At 46.6% G+C, this 23,917-nt stretch overlaps 1 protein-coding gene across 1 annotated transcript in view; it reads right to left on the bottom strand.

Annotated features, from left to right (window-relative positions):
* Positions 1–21,987, bottom strand: part of LOC136306030 (gamma-aminobutyric acid type B receptor subunit 1-like) — a gene marked incomplete at its 5' end in the record, with an annotated part of 32,455 nt that extends 10,468 nt beyond the window's left edge. The window contains 14 exon segments of the mRNA XM_066209378.1: positions 1,197–1,290; positions 6,169–6,276; positions 6,801–6,917; positions 8,918–9,050; positions 11,032–11,182; positions 12,412–12,489; positions 14,212–14,275; positions 14,453–14,695; positions 15,504–15,695; positions 17,082–17,147; positions 17,756–17,857; positions 18,782–18,913; positions 18,915–18,953; positions 21,835–21,987. Coding sequence (XP_066065475.1) covers positions 1,197–1,290; positions 6,169–6,276; positions 6,801–6,917; positions 8,918–9,050; positions 11,032–11,182; positions 12,412–12,489; positions 14,212–14,275; positions 14,453–14,695; positions 15,504–15,695; positions 17,082–17,147; positions 17,756–17,857; positions 18,782–18,913; positions 18,915–18,953; positions 21,835–21,987 — 1,672 coding nt within the window.
* Between the last annotated feature and the right edge of the window lie 1,930 nt (positions 21,988–23,917).

Genomic DNA, 23,917 nt, shown 5'->3' with positions numbered 1-23,917 from the left:
CAAATTTCACCCCAAAAACCCCAAATTTTTTCCCAAAAACCCCAAATTTTTTCCCAAAAGCCCCAAATTTTTTCCCAAAATTCCCGAAATTTCCCCCAAAATCCCGCCAGATGTGCTGACCCAGCCAGGTGTTCATCCTGGTGGAGCTGAGACGCCGAAACCGCCCCGAAATCCCCCAAATTTGCCCCAAAAACCCCAAATTTCACCCCGAAAACCCCAAATTTCACCCCAAAAACCCCAAATTTTTTCCCCAAATCCCCCAGATTTCCCCCAAAATCCTGCCAGATGTGCTGACCCAGCCAGGTGTTCATCTTGGTGGAGCTGAGACGCCGAAACCGCCCCAAAATCCCCCAAAATTTGCCCCCAAAACCCCCAAATTTCACCCCAAAAACCCCAAATTTTTTCCCAAAAACCCCAAATTTTTTTCCCAAAATCCCCGAAATTTCCCCCAAAATCCTGCCAGATGTGCTGACCCAGCCAGGTGTTCATCCTGGTGGAGCTGAGACGCCGAAACCGCCCCAAAATCCCCCAAATTTGCCCCAAAAACCCCAAATTTCACCCCGAAAACCCCAAATTTCACCCCAAAAACCCCAAATTTTTTCCCAAAATCCCCAAAATTTCCCCCAAAATCCCGCCAGATGTGCTGACCCAGCCAGGTGTTCATCTTGGTGGAGCTGAGACGCCGAAACTGCCCCGAAATCCCCAAAATTTGCCCCCAAAACCCCCAAATTTCACCCCAAAAACCCCAAATTTTTTCCCAAAAACCCCAAATTTTTTCCCAAAACCCCCAAATTTTTTCCCAAAATCCCCCAAATTTCCCCCAAAATCCCGCCAGATGTGCTGACCCAGCCAGGTGTTCATCTTGGTGGAGCTGAGACGCCGAAACCGCCCCGAAATCCCCCAAATTTGCCCCCAAAACCCCCAAATTTCACCCCAAAACCCCCAAATTTTTTCCCGAAAACCCCAAATTTTTTTCCCAAAATCCCCGAAATTTCCCCCAAAATCCCGCCAGATGTGCTGACCCAGCCAGGTGTTCATCTTGGTGGAGCTGAGACGCCGAAACCGCCCCAAAATCCCCAAATTTGCCCCAAAAACCCCAAATTTCACCCCAAAAACCCCAAATTTAACCCCGAAACCCCCAAATTTTTTCCCAAAATCCCCGAAATTTCCCCCAAAATCCCGCCAGATGTGCTGACCCAGCCAGGTGTTCATCTTGGTGGAGCTGCAGTGCTCGAGCTGGGGGAGGATGGAAACGTCCATGTCCGACTTGGGCTCCTCCTTCGTGAATTCCTGGGAGGGGGGGGAAAAAAACGACGGAATTCGGCAAATTTGGGCGGATTTGGGGGGTTTTGGGGGATTTTTTGGAGCATTTTGGGGGATTTTGGGGAGGTTTGGGGGGTTTTGGGGGGGATTTTTTGGGAGGAGTTTTGGGGTGGTTTGGGGTTTTCTTGGGATTTTCGGGAGGAGGTTTTGGGGGATTTTGGGGAGTTTTGGGGATTTTGGGGAGTTTTGGGGGATTTTTGGGGGTTTTTGGGGATTTTGGGGGGGATTTTTGGGTTATTTTGGGGTGGTTTTGGGTGCTATGGGGATTTTTGGGGGTTTATGGGGATTTTTGGGGGTTTTGGGGGATTTTTGGGGGTTTTTGGGGATTTTTGGGGGGTTTTGGGGAGTTTTTGGGGGTTTGGGGGGTTTTTTTTAGGATTTTGGGGGATTTTTGGGGGGATTTTGGGGTGGTTTGGGGGTTTGGCTTTTAAGGGGGATTTTCGGGAGGAGTTTTGGGGTATTTTAGAGAGGTTTTGGGGTTTTGGGGGATTTTTTAGGGATTTTTGGGGGGGAGATTTTTGGGGGTTTTTTTGGGTTTTAAGGGGTTTTTTTGGGAGGAGTTTTGGGGTATTTTCGGGAGGTTTTGGGGAATTTTGGGGAGTTTTGGGGATTTTGGGGAGTTTTGGGGGGTTTTGGGGGGTTTGTTTTGGGTTTTGGGGGGGAGATTTTTGGGGGATTTTGGGGTGGTTTGGGGTTTTTTGGGGGGGATTTTTTGGGAATTTTTTGGGAGGAGTTTTGGGGTATTTTAGAGAGGTTTTGGGGTTTTTGTGGGATTTTTTGGCGATTTTGGGGGGATTTTTGGGGTGGTTTGGGGGTTTTTTTTGGGTTTTAAGGGGGATTTTTCGGGAGGAGTTTTGGGGTATTTTCGGGAGGTTTTGGGTGCTATGGGGAGTTTTGGGGATTTTGGGCGTTTTTGGGGGATTTTTGGGGTTTTTTTTGGGTTTTTGGGGGGGAGATTTTTGGGGGATTTTGGGGTGGTTTTGGGGGATTTTTTGGAGGGAGTTTTGGGGGATTTTTTGGGGTATTTTGGGGTGGTTTGGGGGTTTTTTGGGGAATTTTTAGGAGGAGTTTTGGGGTATTTTAGGGAGGTTTTGGGTGGTATGAAGAGTTTTGGGGTTTGGGGGATTTTTGGGGGGTTTTTTGGGGGGGATTTTTTGAGGTATTTTGGGGAGGTTTGGGGTTTTTTGGGGGGTTTTAAGGGGGATTTTTTGGGGAGGAGTTTTGGGGAATTTTGGGGGGATTTTTTGGCGATTTTTGGGGTGTTTGGGGGGGTTTTTTGGGGGGGATTTTTTGGGAGGGATTTGGGGATATTTTGGGGAGGTTTTGGGGGTTTTTTGGGAGGAGTTTTGGGGTGGCTCAGCGTTTTTTGGAGTTTTTGGCGTTTTTGGGGAAGGTTCGGGGACATTCTGTGGGGTTTTATTTTCGAGTTTAGGGGAATTTCGGGGTCGTTTGGGGAAAAGGATTTTTGGGGTGATTTCCGGGATTTTTGGGGTGATTTCCGGGATTTTTTGGGGTGATTTCCGGGATTTTTTGGGGTGATTTTTGGGATTTTGGGGGCGGGGGGTTTGGTGAGTGTTGGGATTTTTGGGTGGTTTGGGGTTTTTTGGGGGGAGTTTTGGGGAGGGGGGAAATTTGGGGCGGTCTGATGCGTTTTGGGGGAATTTTGATATTTTTAGGAACATTTTGGGCCCAATTTGGGATTTTTTGGGGGAGTTTTGGTGATTTTTGGGGCGGCCTGATGCGTTTTGAGGGAATTTTGAGATTTTTGGGGCCAATTTGGGATTTTTTGGGGGAGTTTTGATGATTTTTGGGGCAGTCTGATGCATTTTGGGGGAATTTTGAGATTTTTGGGAACATTTTCTACCCAATTTGGGATTTTTTGGGGGAGTTTTGATGATTTTTGGGGTGGTCTGATACATTTTGGAAAATTTTGAGATTTTTGGGGCCAATTTGGGATTTTTTGGTGGAGTTTTGGTGATTTTTGGGGCGGCCTGATGCGTTTTGGGGGAATTTTGATATTTTTAGGAACGTTTTGGGCCCAATTTGGGATTTTTTGGGGGAGTTTTGATGATTTTTGGGGCGGTCTGATACATTTTGGGGGAGTTTTGAGATTTTTAGGAACATTTTGGGCCCAATTTGGGATTTTTTGGTGGAGTTTTGATGATTTTTGGGGCGGTCTGATGCATTTTGAGGGAATTTTATGATTTTTAGGAACATTTTGGGCCCAATTTGGGATTTTTTGGGGGAGTTTTGATGATTTTTGGGGCGGTCTGATACATTTTGGGGGAGTTTTGAGATTTTTAGGAACATTTTGGGCCCAATTTGGGATTTTTTGGTGGAGTTTTGATGATTTTTGGGGCGGTCTGATGCATTTTGAGGGAATTTTGATATTTTTAGGAACATTTTGGGCCCAATTTGGGATTTTTTGGGGGAGTTTTGATGATTTTTGGGGCGGTCTGATGCGTTTTGGGGGAATTTTGATATTTTTAGGAACATTTTGGGCCCAATTTGGGATTTTTTGGGGGAGTTTTGGTGATTTTTGGGGCGGCCTGATGCGTTTTGAGGGAATTTTGAGATTTTTGGGGCCAATTTGGGATTTTTTGGGGGAGTTTTGATGATTTTTGGGGCGGTCTGATGCATTTTGGGGAAATTTTGAGATTTTTAGGAACATTTTCTACCCAATTTGGGATTTTTGGGGGGAGTTTTGGTGATTTTTGGGGCGGCCTGATGCGTTTTGAGGGAATTTTGAGATTTTTGGGCCCAATTTGGGATTTTTGGGGGAGTTTTGATGATTTTTGGGGCGGTCTGATACATTTTGGAAAATTTTGAGATTTTTGGGGCCAATTTGGGATTTTTTGGGGGAGTTTTGGTGATTTTTGGGGCAGTCTGATGCATTTTGGGGGAGTTTTGATATTTTTAGGAACATTTTCTACCCAATTTGGGATTTTTTGGGGGAGTTTTGATGATTTTTGGGGCGGTCTGATACGTTTTGGAAAATTTTGAGATTTTTGGGCCAAATTTGGGATTTTTGGGGGAGTTTTGGTGATTTTTGGGGCGGTCTGATGCGTTTTGGGGAAATTTTGAGATTTTTGGGAACATTTTCTACCCAATTTGGGATTTTTTGGGGGAGTTTTGATGATTTTTGGGGCGGTCTGATACATTTTGGAAAATTTTGAGATTTTTGGGGCCAATTTGGGATTTTTTGGTGGAGTTTTGATGATTTTTGGGGCGGTCTGATACATTTTGGGGGAGTTTTGAGATTTTTAGGAACATTTTGGGCCCAATTTGGGATTTTTTGGTGGAGTTTTGATGATTTTTGGGGCGGTCTGATGCATTTTGAGGGAATTTTGATATTTTTAGGAACATTTTGGGCCCAATTTGGGATTTTTTGGGGGAGTTTTGATGATTTTTGGGGCGGTCTGATGCGTTTTGGGGGAATTTTGATATTTTTAGGAACATTTTGGGCCCAATTTGGGATTTTTTGGGGGAGTTTTGGTGATTTTTGGGGCGGCCTGATGCGTTTTGAGGGAATTTTGAGATTTTTGGGGCCAATTTGGGATTTTTTGGGGGAGTTTTGATGATTTTTGGGGCGGTCTGATGCATTTTGGGGAAATTTTGAGATTTTTAGGAACATTTTCTACCCAATTTGGGATTTTTGGGGGGAGTTTTGGTGATTTTTGGGGCGGCCTGATGCGTTTTGAGGGAATTTTGAGATTTTTGGGCCCAATTTGGGATTTTTGGGGGAGTTTTGATGATTTTTGGGGCGGTCTGATACATTTTGGAAAATTTTGAGATTTTTGGGGCCAATTTGGGATTTTTTGGGGGAGTTTTGGTGATTTTTGGGGCAGTCTGATGCATTTTGGGGGAGTTTTGATATTTTTAGGAACATTTTCTACCCAATTTGGGATTTTTTGGGGGAGTTTTGATGATTTTTGGGGCGGTCTGATACGTTTTGGAAAATTTTGAGATTTTTGGGCCAAATTTGGGATTTTTGGGGGAGTTTTGGTGATTTTTGGGGCGGTCTGATGCGTTTTGGGGAAATTTTGAGATTTTTGGGAACATTTTCTACCCAATTTGGGATTTTTTGGGGGAGTTTTGATGATTTTTGGGGCGGTCTGATACATTTTGGAAAATTTTGAGATTTTTGGGGCCAATTTGGGATTTTTTGGTGGAGTTTTGGTGATTTTTGGGGCGGCCTGATGCGTTTTGGGGGAATTTTGATATTTTTAGGAACGTTTTGGGCCCAATTTGGGATTTTTTGGGGGAGTTTTGATGATTTTTGGGGCGGTCTGATACATTTTGGGGGAATTTTGATATTTTTAGGAACATTTTGGGCCCAATTTGGGATTTTTTGGGGGAGTTTTGGTGATTTTTGGGGCGGCCTGATGCGTTTTGAGGGAATTTTGAGATTTTTGGGCCCAATTTGGGATTTTTTGGGGGAGTTTTGATGATTTTTGGGGCGGTCTGATACATTTTGGGGGAGTTTTGAGATTTTTAGGAACGTTTTGGGATTTTTTGGGGGAGTTTTGGTGATTTTTGGGGCGGTTCGAGGAGGTTTTGGGGGAGTTTTGAGATTTTTAGGAACGTTTTGGGCCCGATTTGGGTTTTTTTGGGGAGTTTTGGTGATTTTTGGGGCGGTTCGAGATGTTCTGAGGAGTTTTTTTCGGGTCATTCGTGAAGTCTTGAGTCCCTTCGGCGCGTTTCGAGGGATTTTGGGGACGGCTCGCGGCAGTTTCGGGATAGTTTCAGCCCTCAGGAACCCCCCAGGACCCCAAAATCCCTGGAGAACCCCCCGAAATTCCCGGATTTTTAATTTTTTAATTTTTTTTTTTGGGAATTCCCGACCTCGATGGTTCTGTGCAGGGGATCCACGATCTGCCACACGCTCAGGGTGACCACGTCGAACCCCACCAGGCCGCCCACGGTGGCGTAGAGTTTCCAGGGCTCCAGGCTCTGAAATCGGGGAGAAAAATTCCCGCCTGGGGCTGGGAAAAACGGGGGAAAATCCCCGGATTTCCAGACCCCCCCCAAAAACGGTGGAAGTTTCCGGTCATCAACAGCCCAAAAAAACGGTGGAAATTCCCCCAAAATTTTCCCAAAATTTCTCCCCCCAAATTTTTCTTTTTTCTTTCCCCCCCGGGAGTTTTCCAAAACGCTTCCTGAAATTTTTTTTTTTTTTTTTTTGGTCCCAGGGATTTTCAACAAAAAAATTTCCCGCCCTCCCCCCTCCCCCCAAAAAAAATTTTTTCCCAGAATTCCCCAAAAATTCTCTGAAAATAATTCCTGAAAAATTTCCCCAAAAAAATTTCCTGAAAAGTCTCCCAAAAAATTTTCCCCAAAAATCCCTAAAAGTTCCCCAGGAATTTTTCCAGAACCTCCCCGAAAGTTCCCCGAAAAACTCAAAAAATTTCCCCAAAAAAAATCCCCGAAATTCCTTCAAAATTCCCCAAAAAAATTCCCGGGGATTTTCCTCCCACCTTCCTCTTGTCCTTCTTGTCGTCCTTTTTGGTGAAGACGGTGTGCACCCACCAGATCTTGGTGAACATGCTGCCGTAGGCCAGGCTGAAGCCCAGCCCCAGCAGCCACAGCCGCGCCTGGAAGGGAAACACCCGCGCCCCGGCACGGCGCTCGGAATGCCCGAAAATTCCCGGGGCTTTTCCCGCCCACTTCCGCAAAATTCACGGGTTTTTTCCACCCATTCCCGGAAAATTCCCAGTTTTTTCCACCCATTCCCAGAAAATTCCCCTTTTTTTTCCTCCATTTCCGGAAAATTCCCGAGTTTTTCCCTCCATTTCCAGAAAATTCCTGGTTTTTTTCCACCCATTTCCAGAAAATTCCCGGGTTTTTCCCTCCATTTCCGGAAAATTCCCGGTTTTTTTCCATCCATTTCCGGAAAATTCCCGGTTTTTTTCCTCCATTTCTGGAAAATTCCCGGTTTTTTCCCTCCATTTCTGGAAAATTCCCGGGTTTTTTCCACCCATTTCCACAAAATTCCCGGGCTTTTCCGTCCATTTCCGGAAAATTCCCGGTTTTTTCCCCTCCATTTCCGGAAAATTCCCGGTTTTTCCCATCCATTTCCAGAAAATTCCCAGTTTTTTTCCATCCATTTCTGGAAAATTCCCAGTTTTTTCCATCCATTTCTGGAAAATTCCCGGTTTTTTCCACCCATTTCCGGAAAATTCCCGGTTTTTTTCCATCCATTCCCGGAAAATTCCCGGTTTTTTTCCATCCATTTCTGGAAAATTCCCGGTTTTTTCCCTCCATTTCTGGAAAATTCCCGGGTTTTTTCCACCCATTTCCACAAAATTCCCGGGTTTTTCCCTCCATTTCCGGAAAATTCCCGGGTTTTTTCCATCTATTTCTGGAAAATTCCTGGTTTTCCCCATCCATTTCTGGAAAATTCCCATTTTTTCCCTCCCATTTCCACAAAATTCCCGGGTTTTTCCCATCCATTTCCAGAAAATTCCCATTTTTTCCCATCCATTTCCGGAAAATTCCCTTTTTTTTCCCATCCATTTCCACAAAATTCCCGGGTTTTTCCCTCCATTTCCGGAAAATTCCCAGTTTTTTCCATCCATTTCTGGAAAATTCCCATTTTTTCCCTCCATTTCCACAAAATTCCCAGTTTTTTTCCACCCATTTCCAGAAAATTCCCGGTTTTTTCCATCCATTTCTGGAAAATTCCCGGGTTTTTCCCACCCATTTCCAGAAAATTCCCATTTTTCCCCCTCCATTTCCAGAAAATTCCCATTTTTTTCTCCGTTCCTGGCCGGCTTTTGGACGGTTCCCCCTTGGATTATTCCTAAATTTTTCTCCTGTTTTTCCAATTCCCAGCTCTGGCTCCCATTTTCCCATTTTTCCTCTCATTTTTCCCATTTTTCCGCCCATTTTTCCCGTTTTTTTGCCCGTTTTTCCCGTTTTTTTCCCATTTTTCCCATTTTTTCCCATTTTTTGCCCTTTTTTGCCCGTTTTTCCCGTTTTTTTTCCCGTTTTTTCCCCCGTTTTTCCCGTTTTTTTTCCCGTTTTTCCCGTTTTTCCCACCTGGCAGACGAAGGGGAACATCCCGGGCCCGATGTGGCCCCCGCCTCTTCCCACCCCATTTTTCCGCCCATTTTCCCCGTTTTTTGCCCGTTTTTTGCCCGTTTTTTCCCCGTTTTTCCCCGTTTTTTTTCCCGTTTTTTCCCCGTTTTTCCCGTTTTTTTTCCCGTTTTTCCCGTTTTTCCCACCTGGCAGACGAAGGGGAACATCCCGGGCCCGATGTGGCCCCCGCCTCTTCCCACCCCATTTTTCCGCCCATTTTCCCCGTTTTTTGCCCGTTTTTTCCCGTTTTTTGCCCGTTTTTCCCCGTTTTTTCCCGTTTTTCCCCGTTTTTTTCCCGTTTTTCCCGTTTTTTTTCCCGTTTTTCCCACCTGGCAGACGAAGGGGAACATCCCGGGCCCGATGTGGCCCCCGCCTCTTCCCACCCCATTTTTCCGCCCATTTTGCCCGTTTTTTGCCCGTTTTTTCCCGTTTTTTCCCGTTTTTTGCCCGTTTTTTCCCCGTTTTTTCCCGTTTTTTTTCCCGTTTTTCCCGTTTTTTTTCCCGTTTTTCCCACCTGGCAGACGAAGGGGAACATCCCGGGCCCGATGTGGTAGCCGTCCAGCCCCAGCGGGAAGACGGCGGCCAGGGCCAGGGTGCAGCCCACGGCCGTCATGTTGTTCAGGTACGGCTGAGAGTTCTGGATGTACCTGGGCGGGGGGAGAGCAACGAGAAAACGGGAATTGGGAGGAGAATTCCCGGGAAAAAAAAAAAACGGGAATTGGGAGGTGAATTCCTGGGGAAAAAAAACGGGAATTGGGAGGAGAATTCCTGGGGAAAAAAAAACGGGAACTGGGAGGGGAATTCCTGGGAAAAAAAAGGGGAATTGGGAGGAGAATTCCTGGGGAAAAAACGGGAATTGGGAGGTGAATTCCTGGGGAAAAATGGGAAATTGGGAGGTGAATTCCTGGGAAAAAAAAGGGGAATTGGGAGGCGAATTCCTGGGGAAAAAAAAAACGGGAATTGGGAGGAGAATTCCTGGGGAAAAAATGGGAATTGGGAGGAGAATTCCCGGGAAAAAAAAAACGGGAACTGGGAGGTGAATTCTCGGGAAAAAAAAACGGGAATTGGGAGGAGAATTCCTGGGGAAAAAAAAAACGGGAATTGGGAGGAGAATTCCTGGGGAAAAAATGGGAATTGGGAGGAGAATTCCCGGGAAAAAAAAACAGGAATTGGGAGGTGAATTCCCGGGAAAAAAAAAAAAAACGGGAATTCGGAGGAGAATTCCTGGGAAAAAAAGGGAATTGGGAGGTGAATTCCGGGGGAAAAAGGGGAATTGGGAGGTGAATTCCCGGGGTAAAAAAAAACGGGAATTGGGAGGCGAATTCCGGGGAAAAATGGGGAATTGGGAGGTGAATTCCTGGGAAAAAACGGGAATTGGGAGGTGAATTCCCGGGAAAAAAAAAATGGGAATTGGGTGGTGAATTCCTGGGAAAAAAAAGGGGAATTGGGAGGAGAATTCCTGGGAAAAAACGGGAATTGGGAGGTGAATTCCTGGGAAAAAAAATGGGAATTGGGTGGTGAATTCCTGGGAAAAAAAAACGGGAATTGGGAGGAGAATTCCTGGGGAAAAAACGGGAATTGGGAGGAGAATTCCTGGGAAAAAACGGGAATTGGGAGGTGAATTCCGGGGAAAAAACGGGAATTGGGAGGTGAATTCCGGGGAAAAAACGGGAATTGGGAGGTGAATTCCTGGGGAAAAAATGGGAATTGGGAGGAGAATTCCCGGGAAAAAAAACGGGAATTAGGGGGCAAATTCCTGGGGAAAAAAGGGGAATTGGGAGGTGAATTCTCGGGAAAAAAAAAACGGGAATTGGGAGGCGAATTCCGGGGAAAAATGGGGAATTGGGAGGTGAATTCCTGGGAAAAAAAACGGGAATTGGGAGGAGAATTCCTGGGGAAAAAACGGGAATTGGGAGGCGAATTCCGGGGAAAAAACGGGAATTGGGAGGTGAATTCCTGGGAAAAAAACGGGAATTGGGAGGAGAATTCCCGGGAAAAAAAAATGGGAAAACGGGAATGGGAAATGGGAAAATGGGAATTGAAAAAAACAAACAAAAATGGGAATTGGGAAAATGGGGAAATGGGAAGAGGAGACGGGAAAATGGGAATTAAAAAGGGAAAAGTGGGAATTAAGAGAGGGAAAAATGGGGATAAAAAAATGGGAAAATGGGAATTGGAAATAGAAAAAAATGGGAATAAAAAATGGAAAAATGGGAATGAAAAAAGAGAAAAATGGGAATAAGACGTGGAAAAAATGGGAATAACAAAGGGGAAAAATGGGAATAAAAAGGGGGAAAATGGGAATAAAAAGGGGGAAAAATGGGAATAAAAACGGGGGACATGGGAATAAAAAAAGGGAAAACGGGAAATGGAAAAACGAGAACAGAGAACAGAAAAACAGGAATAAAAAATGGAAAACCGGGAACGGGAAACAGAATAAACGGGAATTGGAAATGGAAAAACGGAAATAAAAACCAGAAAAACGGGAACAAAAACCGGAAGAACGGGAATTTTTTTTTTTCCGCCTAAACCCCCCAAATCCCGGATTTTTTCCCCCTCCCAACCCCCCCCGAACCCCGGGAATTTTTTTTTGGGGAGGGGGAATCCCGGGAATTTTCCTTGCCCCACCTCACGTGCCCGTTGTAGACGTTGAAGGCCAAACAAACCACGGCCAGGACGATCCCGAGCGACGCCAGCACCGAGACGGAGATGAAGAGTTTTTGGGACAGGAACCGGAAGGTCGTGATCACCTTGGTGTAGTCGGCCGGAGGGGAACCCCCTGGGGGCAAAAAGCGGGAGAAATCCCAAAAAAATCCCGGAGTTGGGGAACATCCGGAAGGGTTTCTCCTCGTTTTTTCTGGTTTTTTCCCAAATTTTTCCAAAAAATTCTGGAATTTCAGAACATCCAGAAGGATGTTTCCTCGTTTTTTCCCATTTTTTCCCCAAATTTTTCCAAAAAATTCCGGAATTTGGGGACATCCAGAAGGGTTTTTCCTCATTTTTCCTAATTTTTCCCTGTTTTTTCCCCAAATTTTTCCAAAAAATTCCAGAATTTAGGAGCATCCGGAAGGATTTCTTCTCGTTTTTTTCCCCCATTTTTTCCCGAATTTTTCCAAAAAATTCCAGAATTCGGGAACATCCGGAAGAATTTTCCTCATTTTTCCCCATTTTCCCCATTTTTCCCACTTTCCCCATTTTTTCCATTCATTTCCCCCATTTCCCCCAATTTTTGCCTCAATCATCTCATTTTTTCCCCCATTTTTTCCCTCATTTTCTCCCATTTTCCCCATTTTTCCCCATTTCCCCCATTTTTCCCATTTCCCTCATTTTTTGCCCCATTTTTTCCCCATTTTTCCCATTTTTCCCCCCATTTTTCCCCCAGTGTTTTACCCAGGTTTTCTCATTTTTCCCCATTTTTCCCATTTCTCTCTTTTTTCCCCCATTTCCCCCATTTTCCCCATTTCCCCCATTTTCCCCATTTTCCCCCATTTTCCCCATTTTCCCATTTTCCCCATTTTCCCCATTTTCCCCATTTCCCCATTTTCCCCATTTCCCCATTTCCCCCATTTTCCCCATTTTTCCCGTTTTCCCCCCCGTTTTTCCCCATTTCCCCCATTTTCCCCATTTTCCCCATTTTTCCCCATTTCCCCCATTTCCCCCATTTTCCCATTTTCCCCCATTTTCCCCATTTTCCCCATTTTCCCCATTTTCCCCGTTTTTCCCCATTTCCCCCATTTCCCCATTTCCCCCGTTTTCCCCCATTTTTCCCATTTTCCCCGTTTTCCCCCATTTTTCCCGTTTTCCCCCATTTTTCCCCATTTTTTCCCGTTTCCCCCGTTTTCCCCCATTTTCCCCATTTCCCCCATTTTCCCCCATTTTCCCATTTTTCCCGTTTTTCCCCATTTTTCCCCATTTTCCCCCATTTTTCCCCATTTTCCCCGTTTTCCCCATTTTTCCCGCTGTTCTCTCGCCCCTCCCGGTTTTCCCGTGTCTCTCCCCGTTTCTCACCGATCCATTTGTCGTTGTTGTACCACGACAGGTTGTCCTTGGTGCTGTCGTAGTACCCGATCTTCTTGTACACCCCACCTGCCCGCAGGTGACACCAGGTGACACCGGGACCCGTGACAATGGACAGGTGACACCAGGACAGGTGACAATGGCACAGGTGACACCGGGACCCGTGACAATGGACCCGTGACAATGGACAGGTGACAATGGACCCGTGACAATGGACAGGTGACACCAGGTGACACCGGGACCCGTGACAATGGACCCATGACAATGGACAGGTGACACCGGGACAGGTGACAATGGCACAGGTGACACCGGGACAGGTGACAATGGCACAGGTGATAACGGCACAGGTGACACCAGGACAGGTGACAATGGACAGGTGACACCGGGACCCGTGACAATGGACCCGTGACAATGGACAGGTGACAATGGACAGGTGACAATGGACAGGTGACAATGGACCCGTGACAATGGACAGGTGACAATGGACAGGTGACACCGGGACCCGTGACAATGGACCCGTGACAATGGACAGGTGACAATGGACAGGTGACAATGGCACAGGTGACACCAGGACAGGTGACAATGGCACAGGTGACAATGGCACAGGTGACACCGGGACAGGTGACAATGGACAGGTGACACCAGGACAGGTGACAATGGACAGGTGACAATGGCACAGGTGACACCAGGACAGGTGACAATGGCACAGGTGACAATGGACAGGTGACAATGGACAGGTGACAATGGACAGGTGACAATGGCACAGGTGACAATGGACAGGTGACACCGGGACAGGTGACAATGGCACAGGTGACAATGGACAGGTGACAATGGACAGGTGACAATGGACAGGTGACACCGGGACAGGTGACAATGGCACAGGTGACAATGGACAGGTGACAATGGACAGGTGACAATGGACAGGTGACAATGGACAGGTGACACCAGGACAGGTGACAATGGACAGGTGACACCGGGACAGGTGACAATGGCACAGGTGACAATGGACAGGTGACAATGGACAGGTGACAATGGCACAGGTGACACCAGGACAGGTGACAATGGACCCGTGACAATGGACCCGTGACAATGGACAGGTGACAATGGACAGGTGACAATGGCACAGGTGACACCAGGACAGGTGACAATGGCACAGGTGACAATGGACCGGTGACAATGGACAGGTGACAATGGACAGGTGACAATGGACCGGTGACAATGGCACAGGTGACACCAGGACAGGTGACAATGGGACAGGTGACAATGGCACAGGTGACAATGGACAGGTGACAATGGCACAGGTGACAATGGACCGGTGACAATGGACAGGTGACAATGGCACAGGTGACAATGGACCGGTGACAATGGACAGGTGACAATGGACAGGTGACACCAGGACAGGTGACAATGGCACAGGTGACAATGGACAGGTGACAATGGCACAGGTGACACCAGGTGACACCAGGATAGGTGACAATGGACCGGTGACAATGGCACAGGTGACACCAGGTGACACCGGGACCTGTGACAATGGACCGGTGACAATGGACAGGTGATACCAGGACAGGTGACAATGGACAGGTGACAATGGCACAGGTGACAATGGACAGGTGACACCGGGACAGGTGACAATGGACAGGTTATAATGGCACAGGTGACACCAGGTGACACCAGAACAGGTGACAAATGGACAGGTCACACCTTGGGGACACCAGGACAGGTGACACCAGGTGACAGCGGCACAGGTGGCACCAGGTGACAACGGCACAGGTGACACCAGGAGCCGCTCACCTTGGAGCTGCTCGATGAGGGTCCAGGCCATGCGGGAGCCGCTGGCGTCGAACACGACGTGGCCCTGGAGGGGACACGGGGACGGCGTTGGGGTCACCCTGGGGTCACCCCTGGGGTCACCCTTGGGGTCACCTCCAGCCGAAACGAAGATTTGGTGACACCTTTTGACGCCACCTCCACCCGACGCTGAATTTCGGTGCCACCTCCGCCCGAGGGCGGATTTCGGCGCCGAGGGACGCACCGAGACGCCCTCGAAGGCCGAGGAGTTGAGGGCGCGGTAGATCTCGTCGGTGATGTTCTTGTTGTTGTAGTTGAAGTCCTCCAACCTCAAGCCCTTCTTGACCAACTCTTGGGACGTCTTGTTGAGGGCCAAGGCCAAGGCCCAGATGGCGTCGTAGGCCAGCGGCGCCTCCTGGAAGCCGCCGGTCTCCTCCGGGTTCTTGCCCAGCCTCTTCTGGAGCTTCTCGATGAACTCCTGGGAGGTCTGGGGGACAACACCCAACGGTTGGGTTGGAGACCACCCAAGGTTGAGCCAAGGGTTGGGTTGGAGACCAACCAAGGTTGAGCCAATGGTTGGGTTGGAGACCAACCAAGGTTGACCCAAGGGTTGGGTTGGAGACCACCCAAGGTTGACCCAAGGGTTGGATTGGAGACCACCCAAGGTTGACCCAACGGTTGGGTTGGAGACCAACCAAGGTTGAGCCAATGGTTGGGTTGGAGACCACCCAAGGTTGAGCCAATGGTTGGGTTGGAGACCAACCAAGGTTGACCCAAGGGTTGGGTTGGAGACCACCCAAGGTTGAGCCAATGGTTGACCCAAGGGTTGGGTTGGAGACCACCCAAGGTTGACCCAAGGGTTGTGTTGGAGACCAACCAAGGTTGAGCCAATCATTGGGTTGGTCAACACCCAGTGGTTGGGTTGGAGACCACCCAAGGTCGACCCAATGGTTGGGTTGGTCGACACCCAATGGTTGGGTTGAAGACCGTCCAATGTTAACCCAATGGTTGGGTTGGAGACCACCCAACGTTGACCCAAGGGTTGGGTTGACCACACCCAACATTGACCCAAGGGTTTGGTTGACCACACCCAACGTTGACCCAATGGTTGAGTTGACCACACCCAACATTGACCCAATGGTTGGGTTGGAGACCACCCAAGGTTGACCCAATGGTTGGGTTGGTCACCACCCAAGGTTGACCCAATGGTTGGGTTGACCACACCCAACGTTGACCCAACGGTCAGCTCAGCCGACCCCTCCCAGTGCTCCCAGTGCTCCCAGTGCTCCCGGTACCATGTTGGAGATGCTGCGCGTGTTCTCGGGGTTGAGCATGACGATCTCGGTGGTCACGTGACCCTCGACGGCCTCGGCCATCTCGGCCTCGGTGCAGTTGATGGCCGGGTCCTTGATGCGGAACCAGTTGTCGGCGTACCAGCCAATCAGGAACCAGACGTATTTCTTGCCGTAGAGCTTCTCCTTGTAGACCTTGGGAGGGTGCGTCCATCATCATCCATCCATCATCGTCATCGTCATCCATCATCATCATCCATCCATCATCGTCATCATCATTGATCCATCGTCATCACCATCACCATCATCATCATCCACCACATTCCCACCTCACAGAAGACTCCATCATCATCATCATCATCATCATCACTGATCCATCATCATCATCACCATTGATCCATCACCATTGATCCATCATCATTGATCCATCACCATTGATCCATCATCATCACCATTGATCCATCGTCACCATCACCATCACCATCATCATCATCGATTCATCGTCATCATCATCATCCACCACATTCCCACCTCACAGAAGACTTCATCATCATCGATCTATCATCATCATCATCACTGATCCATCATCATCATCATCATCATCACCATTGATCCATCACCATCGTCATCATCGATCCATCACCATCATCATCATTGATCCATCATCATCACCATCGATCCACCATCATCATCATCCACCACATTCCCACCTCACAGAAGACTTCATCATCATCAATCTATCATCATCATCATCACTGATCCATCATCATCATCATCATCATTGATCCATCACCATCATCACCATTGATCCATCATCATCATCACCACTGATCCATCATCATTGATCCATCGTTATCATCATCATCACCATCGATCCATCATCTCATCATTGATCCATCATCATCATCATCACCACCATCATTATCATCATTGATCCATCATCATCATCATCATCACCATTGATCCATCATCATCATCACTGATCCATCATCATCATCATCATTGATCCATCATCATCATCACTGATCCATCATCATCATCATCATTGATCCATCATCATCATTGATCCATCATCATCATCACTGATCCATCATCATCATCATCATTGATCCATCATCATCATTGATCCATCATCATCATCATCATCACCATTGATCCATCACCATTGATCCATCATCATCATCACCATCATCATCATCGATCCATCATCATCATCACCATTGATCCATCACCATTGATCCATCATCATCATCATCACCATCATCATCATCGATCCATCATCATCATCACCATTGATCCATCACCATTGATCCATCATCATCATCATCACCATCATCATCATCGATCCATCATCATCATCACCATTGATCCATCACCATTGATCCATCATCATCATCATCACCATCATCATCATCGATCCATCATCATCATCACCATTGATCCATCACCATTGATCCACCATCATCATCATCACCATCATCATCATCATTGATCCATCATCACCACTGATCCATCATCATCATCACCATCGATCCACCACCACTGATCCACCATCATCATCGTCGCCATCTTCCTCCCCACCTCACAGAAGACTTTCCGCGCCTCCGTCTCGTAGAAGAGCCCCACGATGATCCGGGCGTCCTGGCGCTGCCGGGGGATTGGATGTCTTTAAAAGCCACGCCCACCTCATTTGCATACGATTTACATCCCCGTCCGCCATTCCCCGATGGATTTTTGAGGTGGTTTCTTCTCTTTTTTGGGGTCTGCCATATTTGGGGTGGTCCCAGGGGTGGGTGGGCGGTCCCAAAGGTGCGGTGGGCGGTCCCAAAGGTGGGGTGGGGCGGTCCCAAAGGTGCGGTGGACGGTCCCAAAGGTGGGGTGGGCGGTCCCAAAGGTGGGGTGGGCGGTCCCAAAGGTGGGTGGGGCGGTCCCAAAGGTGCGGTGGGCGGTCCCAAAGGTGGAGTGGGCGATCCCAAATGTGGGTGTGGGCGATCCCAAAGGTGGAGTGGGCGGTCCCAAAGGTGGGTGGTGGGCGGTCCCAAAGGTGGGATGGGCGGTCCCAAAGGTGGGAGTGGGCTGGTTCCCAAAGGTGGGGTGGGCGGTCCCAAAGGTGGGTTGGTGGGCGGTCCCAAAGGTGGGGTGGGCGGTCCCAAAGGTGGGGTGGGCAGTCCCAAAGGGTGGGTGGGCGGTCCCAAAGGTGGGTGTGGGCGGTCCCAAAGGTGGGGTGGCACCTCAAGGTGCCTTCGGGGTCCCACCTTGAGGTTGCGGACGGGCGCGGCGGGGTCGGAGAAGAAGCTCTGGCGGAAGGTGATCTCCAGCCCCGCCTCCTTCACCCGCTGGTCCAGGTCGTCCAAGGTCTGGTGGGGACACCGGAAACGGCGTTTGGGGTCGGTCGAGGGGAAATCCGGGAATTCTTTGGAATTCCGCGATCGACCCCCGACGGAGTTTTCCGGGGGTTTCCTGGAATTCCGCGCGGAACGCGACGGGATTTTCGGGGAGATTTCTGGGAATCCTGGGATCGACTCCGGGGGGATTTGCTGGGGGGATTTTGTTGGACTTTCAAGGGAAAATTTTTTTTTCGGGGGATTCCTTGGAATTCCAGTCGAAATCCAGGGAATTCTTCAGGGGAATTTGTTGAATTCCGCTCGGAATCCGACGGGAAATTTTAGGGGGTTCATTGGAATTCTGGGATTGACTCCAAGGGAATTTTTGGGGGGATTTGTTGGAATTCTGGGATTGACTCAGAGAGAAGTTTTCAGGGGAGTTGTTGGAATTCCGCTCGGAATCCGAGGGAATTTGGGGGGAATTTCTTGGAATTCCAGTCAAAATCCAGGGAATTTGGGGGAGATTTCTCGGAATTCCCAAGGGAATCTGCTGGAATTTTTTTTCCGGCGATTTCTTGGAATTTCCCTCGGAACCCTGGAGAAATTTTTTGGGGGGAGGGATTTGTTGGAATTCCAGGGGTCGCCTCCAATGGAATTTTTCCTTGAGATTTCACGGAATTCCACTCGAAATCCATGGAATTTTTTGTTGGGGGGGAGGAGATTTCTCGGAATTCCAAGGGAATCTGCTGGAATTTTTTTCCGGCGATTTCTTGGAATTTCCCCTCGGAACCCCGGAGAAATTTTTGGGCTTTGTTTGGAATTCCAAGGGAAAACTTTTTTGGGGGGAATTGTGGGAATTCCGGCCTCGATTCCGACGGGAATTTTTTTCTCGGGGGGGGAAATTTCCTGGAATTTTTTTTTTTTGGGGGGGCGGGGGAGGGAGGGGGGAATTCTGACCGAGGTGAAGACCTCCGTGGTCTGCTGGATGGTGGCGATCTTGGTCCAGCCCCACTTCTTGAAGAGCTGCACCCGCGTCGGGTTGTGGAGCGTCGCCGACGGGTGGGTCCGGAAAAACGTCGGGAATCGCTGGGCGGTTGGACAGCGCCGGGGAGCTGGAGCCGTAGGAAAGCTGGGAATTCCAAAGATTTGGGGGGGGGGTTTTTTTTTTGGGAATTCCCAAAGATTTCAGGGGAATTTTGGGGGTTTTTTGGGGGAATTTTGAGGGTTTGGGATTTTTGGGGGGATTTGGGAATTCTGGGGATGGGGGAATGGAATTCGGGGGGGTTTGGGGGAATTTGGGATCTGGGAATGGTGGTTGGAGGGAGCCGGGAGCTGGAGCCGTGGGAAAGCTGGGAATTACCAAAGATTTGGGGGTTTTTGGGAATTTGGGGAGAATTTTGGGGTTTTTTTGGGGAATTTTGGGAAGATTTCGGGGGATTTTTGGAATGGGAATTGGGAGAGCTGGAGCCGTAGGAAAGCTGGAGTTCCCAGAGATTTGGGGTGTTTTTTGGGAATTCCGGAGATTTTGGGGTTTTTGGGAATTTGGGGTGATTTGGGGGGATTTTGGGGGGATTTTGGGTGGGATTTGGGGGAATTCTGGGGGAATTTTGGGGGCTTTGAGGGGAGGTTGGGAACGGGAATGTGAGAATTGGGGAATTTGGGAATTGTGGGAATGGGAATTGTGGAGATCGTGGGAACGGGAATTGCGGGGATGGCTTTTGGGAATTGTGGAGTTTGGGAATGTGGGAATTACGGGAGTTGTGGGAGTGGGAAATGGAACGCTGGGAATTTGTGGGAATTTGGGAATGGAGGAATGGGAATTGTGGGAATTGTGGGATTTGGGGATTGTGGATTGGGGATTGTGGGAATTTTGGGGGTGGGGGTGACAGGGAACAACCTGGGAGTGGCGGGAACGAGCTGGAATGTCGGGAATGGTCTGGGAGTGATGGGAACAACCGGGAGCAACGACCTGGGAGGGACAGGAAAAAAATCTGGGAAAAAAATGGGAAAAAAAAAAAATGGGAAAACAAACTGGGAGAAAGTGGAATAACAAGCTGGGAATGACGGGGAAAATCTGGGAATGACGACTTGGGAGCGATGGAATAACCCTTCCCAAGAAAATCCCAAAAAATCCCCCAAAATTGTCCCCCGAAAATCCCAAAATATTCCCCCCAAAAAATCCCCCAAAATTCTCCCCCTAAAAATTCTCTGAAAAAATCCCAAAATATTAAATTTAAAAAAAAAAATTCCACAAAAAAATTCCCCCCCCAAAAAACTCTGAAAATTTTTCTAAAAAATCCCCCCAAAAGCTCTGAAAAAAAAAACCCCAAAATATCCCAAAAAACATTTTTAAAAAATCACAAAAAACCACACGAAGCATCCCAAAAAAATCACGAAAAAAACCCCGCAAAAAAAATTCAAAAAACCCCCAAAATGTCTCCAAAAACCCCCCAAAAAACCCCAAAAAATCTCCCCAAAACCCCCAAAAATATCTCCATAAAGACTCCCCCCAAAAATATCTCCAAAAGACTCCCAAAATATTTAGATTTTTTTTTCTTAAAATCCCAAAAAAAATCGCAAAAAAAAAATTCCAAAAAAACCCCCCCAAAAATCACAAAGAAACCCCCCAAAAATCCCCCAAAAATTACAAAAAAAAAAACCCAAAAAACCCCAACCCCCACCCAAAAATCCCCACAAAAGCCCCCAAAAAATCCCAAAAAAATCCCAAGGAAATCCCCCAAAAATCCCCAAAAAACCCCCCAAAAATTACAAAAAATCCCCCCAAAAAATCTCCAAAAATCCCCCAAAAAACTCACAAAAAACCCCCCAAAAGCCCCCAAAAAACTCCAAAAAACACCCCCCAAAAAACCCCAAAATCCCCAAAAAACTCCCCAAAAATCCCCCCAAAAAATCACAAAAATCCCCAGAAAATCAAAAAAAAAATCCCTAAAAAAACCCCAAAAAATCACCAAAAAATCCCAATAAAACCCCCAAAAATCACCAAAAAATCCAAAAAAAACCCCCAAAAAATCACCAAAAAATCCGAAAAAAACCACAAAAAATCCCCCAAAAAATCCCAATAAAACCCCCAAAAATCCCCAAAAAATCCCAAAAAACCCCCCAAAAATCCCCCAAAAATCCCAAAAAAACCCCCCCAAAATCCCTAAAAAATCCGAAAAAAACCCACAAAAAATCATCAAAAAATCCAATAAAACCCCCAAAAATCACCAAAAAATCCGAAAAAAATCCCCCAAAATCCCGAAATAACCCCCCAAAAAATCACAATAAAATCCCCAAAAAATCATCAAAAAACCCGAAAAAAACCACAAAAAATCACCAAAAAATCCGAAAAAAACCCACAAAAAATCCCAAAAAAATCCCAATAAAACCCCCAAAAAATCATCAAAACATCCAAAAAAACCCCCCAAAAATCATCAAAAAATCCGAAAAAAAACCCCAAAAATCCCCAAAAAATCCCAAAAAAACCTCCAAAAATCACCAAAAAATCTGAAAAAAACACAAAAAATCCAAAAAAATCCCCAAAAAATCCCCCAAAATCCCCAAAAAATCCGAAAAAAACCCACAAAAAATCCCCAAAAAAACCCACAAAAAATCCCAAAAAATCCGAAAAAAAATCCCCAAAATCCCCAAAAAATCCGAAAAAAACCCCCAAAAATCACCCAAAAATCCCAAAAAAACCCCAAAAAATCACAATAAAACCCCCAAAACCCCCCAAAAAATCATGAAAAAATCCAAAAAAAAAACCCCAAAAAATCACAATAAAATCCCCCAAAAATCCCAAAAAAACCCCCCAAAAAACCCCAAAAAATCACAATAAAACCCGAAAAAACCCCAAAAAAACCCAAAAAATCCCAAAAAAAACCCCCAAAAAATCACAATAAAATCCCCAAAAAATCCCGAAAAAACCCCCAAAAATCACAATAAAATCCCCAAAAAATCCCCAAAAAACCCCCCCAAAACCCCCCAAATTCCGCCACCGTCCCGCTCACCACGATGAGGTTCCACATGCGCGCGGCCTCGGCCACCAGGGTGGAGACGCTGCTGCAGCCGGGCATCAGGATGATCTTGATGGGGTCGTTGTAGAGCAGCTCGTACAGGTACTTGGTGGCCTGGCCCGGGTCGCACTGGGGGCACCAAACCAGTTAAAACCGGTAAAAATCACCCAAAAAAAAAACACCCCCAAATTTTTAGCCCCGAAAATCCACAAAATCTGCCCCAAAATCCTCAAAAATCACCCCGATAAAAAAACCCAAAATGGGGACGAACGAGCTCCAAAAACGGCCCCCAAATCCAAAAGGATCCCAAAAGTGCTGAAGTGGCAGCGATGCCACCCAAAAAAGCCAGGAAATGACCCAAAAATCCCTAAAACGGCCCCAAAAATCCTGAAATGACCCAAAAAAACCCCAAAATGACCCAAAAAAACCCAAAAAACCCCCAAAGTCCTAAAACGGCCCCAAAAATCCCCGAAATGACCCAAAAAAACCCCAAAATGACCCAAAAAAACCCAAAAAAACCCCCAAAGTCCTAAAACGGCCCCAAAAATCCCCAAAATGACCCAAAAAAACCCCCAAAGTCCTAAAACGGCCCCAAAAATCCCCGAAATGACCCAAAAACCCCCAAAATGACCGAAAAAACCCAAAAATCCCAAAGTCCTAAAATGGCCCCAAAAATGCCCGAAATGACCCAAAAAACCCCAAAAAACCCCCAAAGTCCTAAAACGGCCCCAAAAATGCCCGAAATGACCCGAAATCCCAAATCACCCCTAAATCGTCCCAAAGTGGCTCCAAAAAAAATCCCCAAATGGCCCCAAAAATCCCCAAAACGGCCCCAAAAATCCCGGGAGGTTTTTTTGGGGTTTTTTTGGGGTTTTTTTGGGAGGAAAATCCAATTTTTGGAGGATGGGGGGGAGGGAATTGAGATTTTTTTGGGGGGAAATCCTGGTTTTTTTTGGAGAAAATCCTATTTTTTTTTTAGTGGAAAATCCACGTTTTGGGGGAGATTTTTTGGGGGTTTTTTTTGGGTGAGAAATTCGGGGTTTTTGGGAGTTTTTTTGTTTTGGGAAAATCTCAAGTTTTTAGGAGAAAGATTTTGGTTTGGGGAGCGGAGAAAAATCCCCCGAAATAATAATAATAATAATAATAATAATAATAATAATAATAATAATAATAATAATAATAAATCGCTCCAAAAATCCCTAAAAAAAATTCCCTTAAAAATCCCCAAAAATCCCTAAAAAAAATTCCTTAAAATAAAAAATCCCTTAAAAATCCCCAAAATCCCTAAAAAAAAATTCCTTAAGATAAAAAATCCCTTAAAAATCCCCAAAAATCCCCAAATAAAATTCCTTAAAAATCCCGATTTTTTTCCCACTTTTCAACCCCTCCCCCCCCCAAAAAAAAACCCCAAAAATTCGGGAATTCAGGGATCCCTTCCCCCACTTTTCCCGTTTTTTTTTTTTTTTCCTTTATTCCAAAGAGGGAAAATTCCATGAATAATTCAGGGCACGGAAGGGTTGCCATGGCAACACCCCATGGCAGCATCTTGGTCTCCATGGCAACCCAGCTGGAGCGGGGCGGGGGGATTTTGGGGGGAATTCAGGGGATTTGGGACGGTCAAAAATCCCCGAAAATGCCCCAAAAAAACCGCCTGAAAATCCAGACAAAAAAAATCACCCCAAAAAAAATCCGGAAAAAAAATCTCCCCGAAAATTCCGAAAGAATCCACCAAAAAAATCCCTCCCCCCCAAAAAAAATGCCCCAAAAAAGCAAAAAAATTCCAGAAAAATAAACAAAATTCCCAAAAAAATCCGCAAAAAATTCCCCCTGAAAATCCGCAAAAAATTCGCAAAAAAATCCCCCAAAATGCCCCAAAAAAGCAAAAAAAAATTCCACAAAAAATCCCCAAAATAAACAAAAAATCCCAAAAAAAATCCGCAAAAAATTCGCAAAAAAATCCCCCCAAAAATGCCCCAAAAAATCCCACAAAATCCCTAAAAAAAACCTTCCAAAAATCCCAAAAGAATCCACAAAAAAAAATCCACAAAAATCCCCAAAAAACTCACAAAAATCCACA

The sequence above is a fragment of the Chamaea fasciata genome, unplaced genomic scaffold (genome assembly GCF_029207755.1).
Source record: "Chamaea fasciata isolate MVZ Bird 193981 ecotype frontalis unplaced genomic scaffold, bChaFas1.0.hap1 SCAF_911, whole genome shotgun sequence".
Lineage (NCBI taxonomy): Eukaryota > Metazoa > Chordata > Aves > Passeriformes > Sylviidae > Chamaea > Chamaea fasciata.
This window is presented reverse-complemented; position numbering and strand designations above follow the sequence as displayed.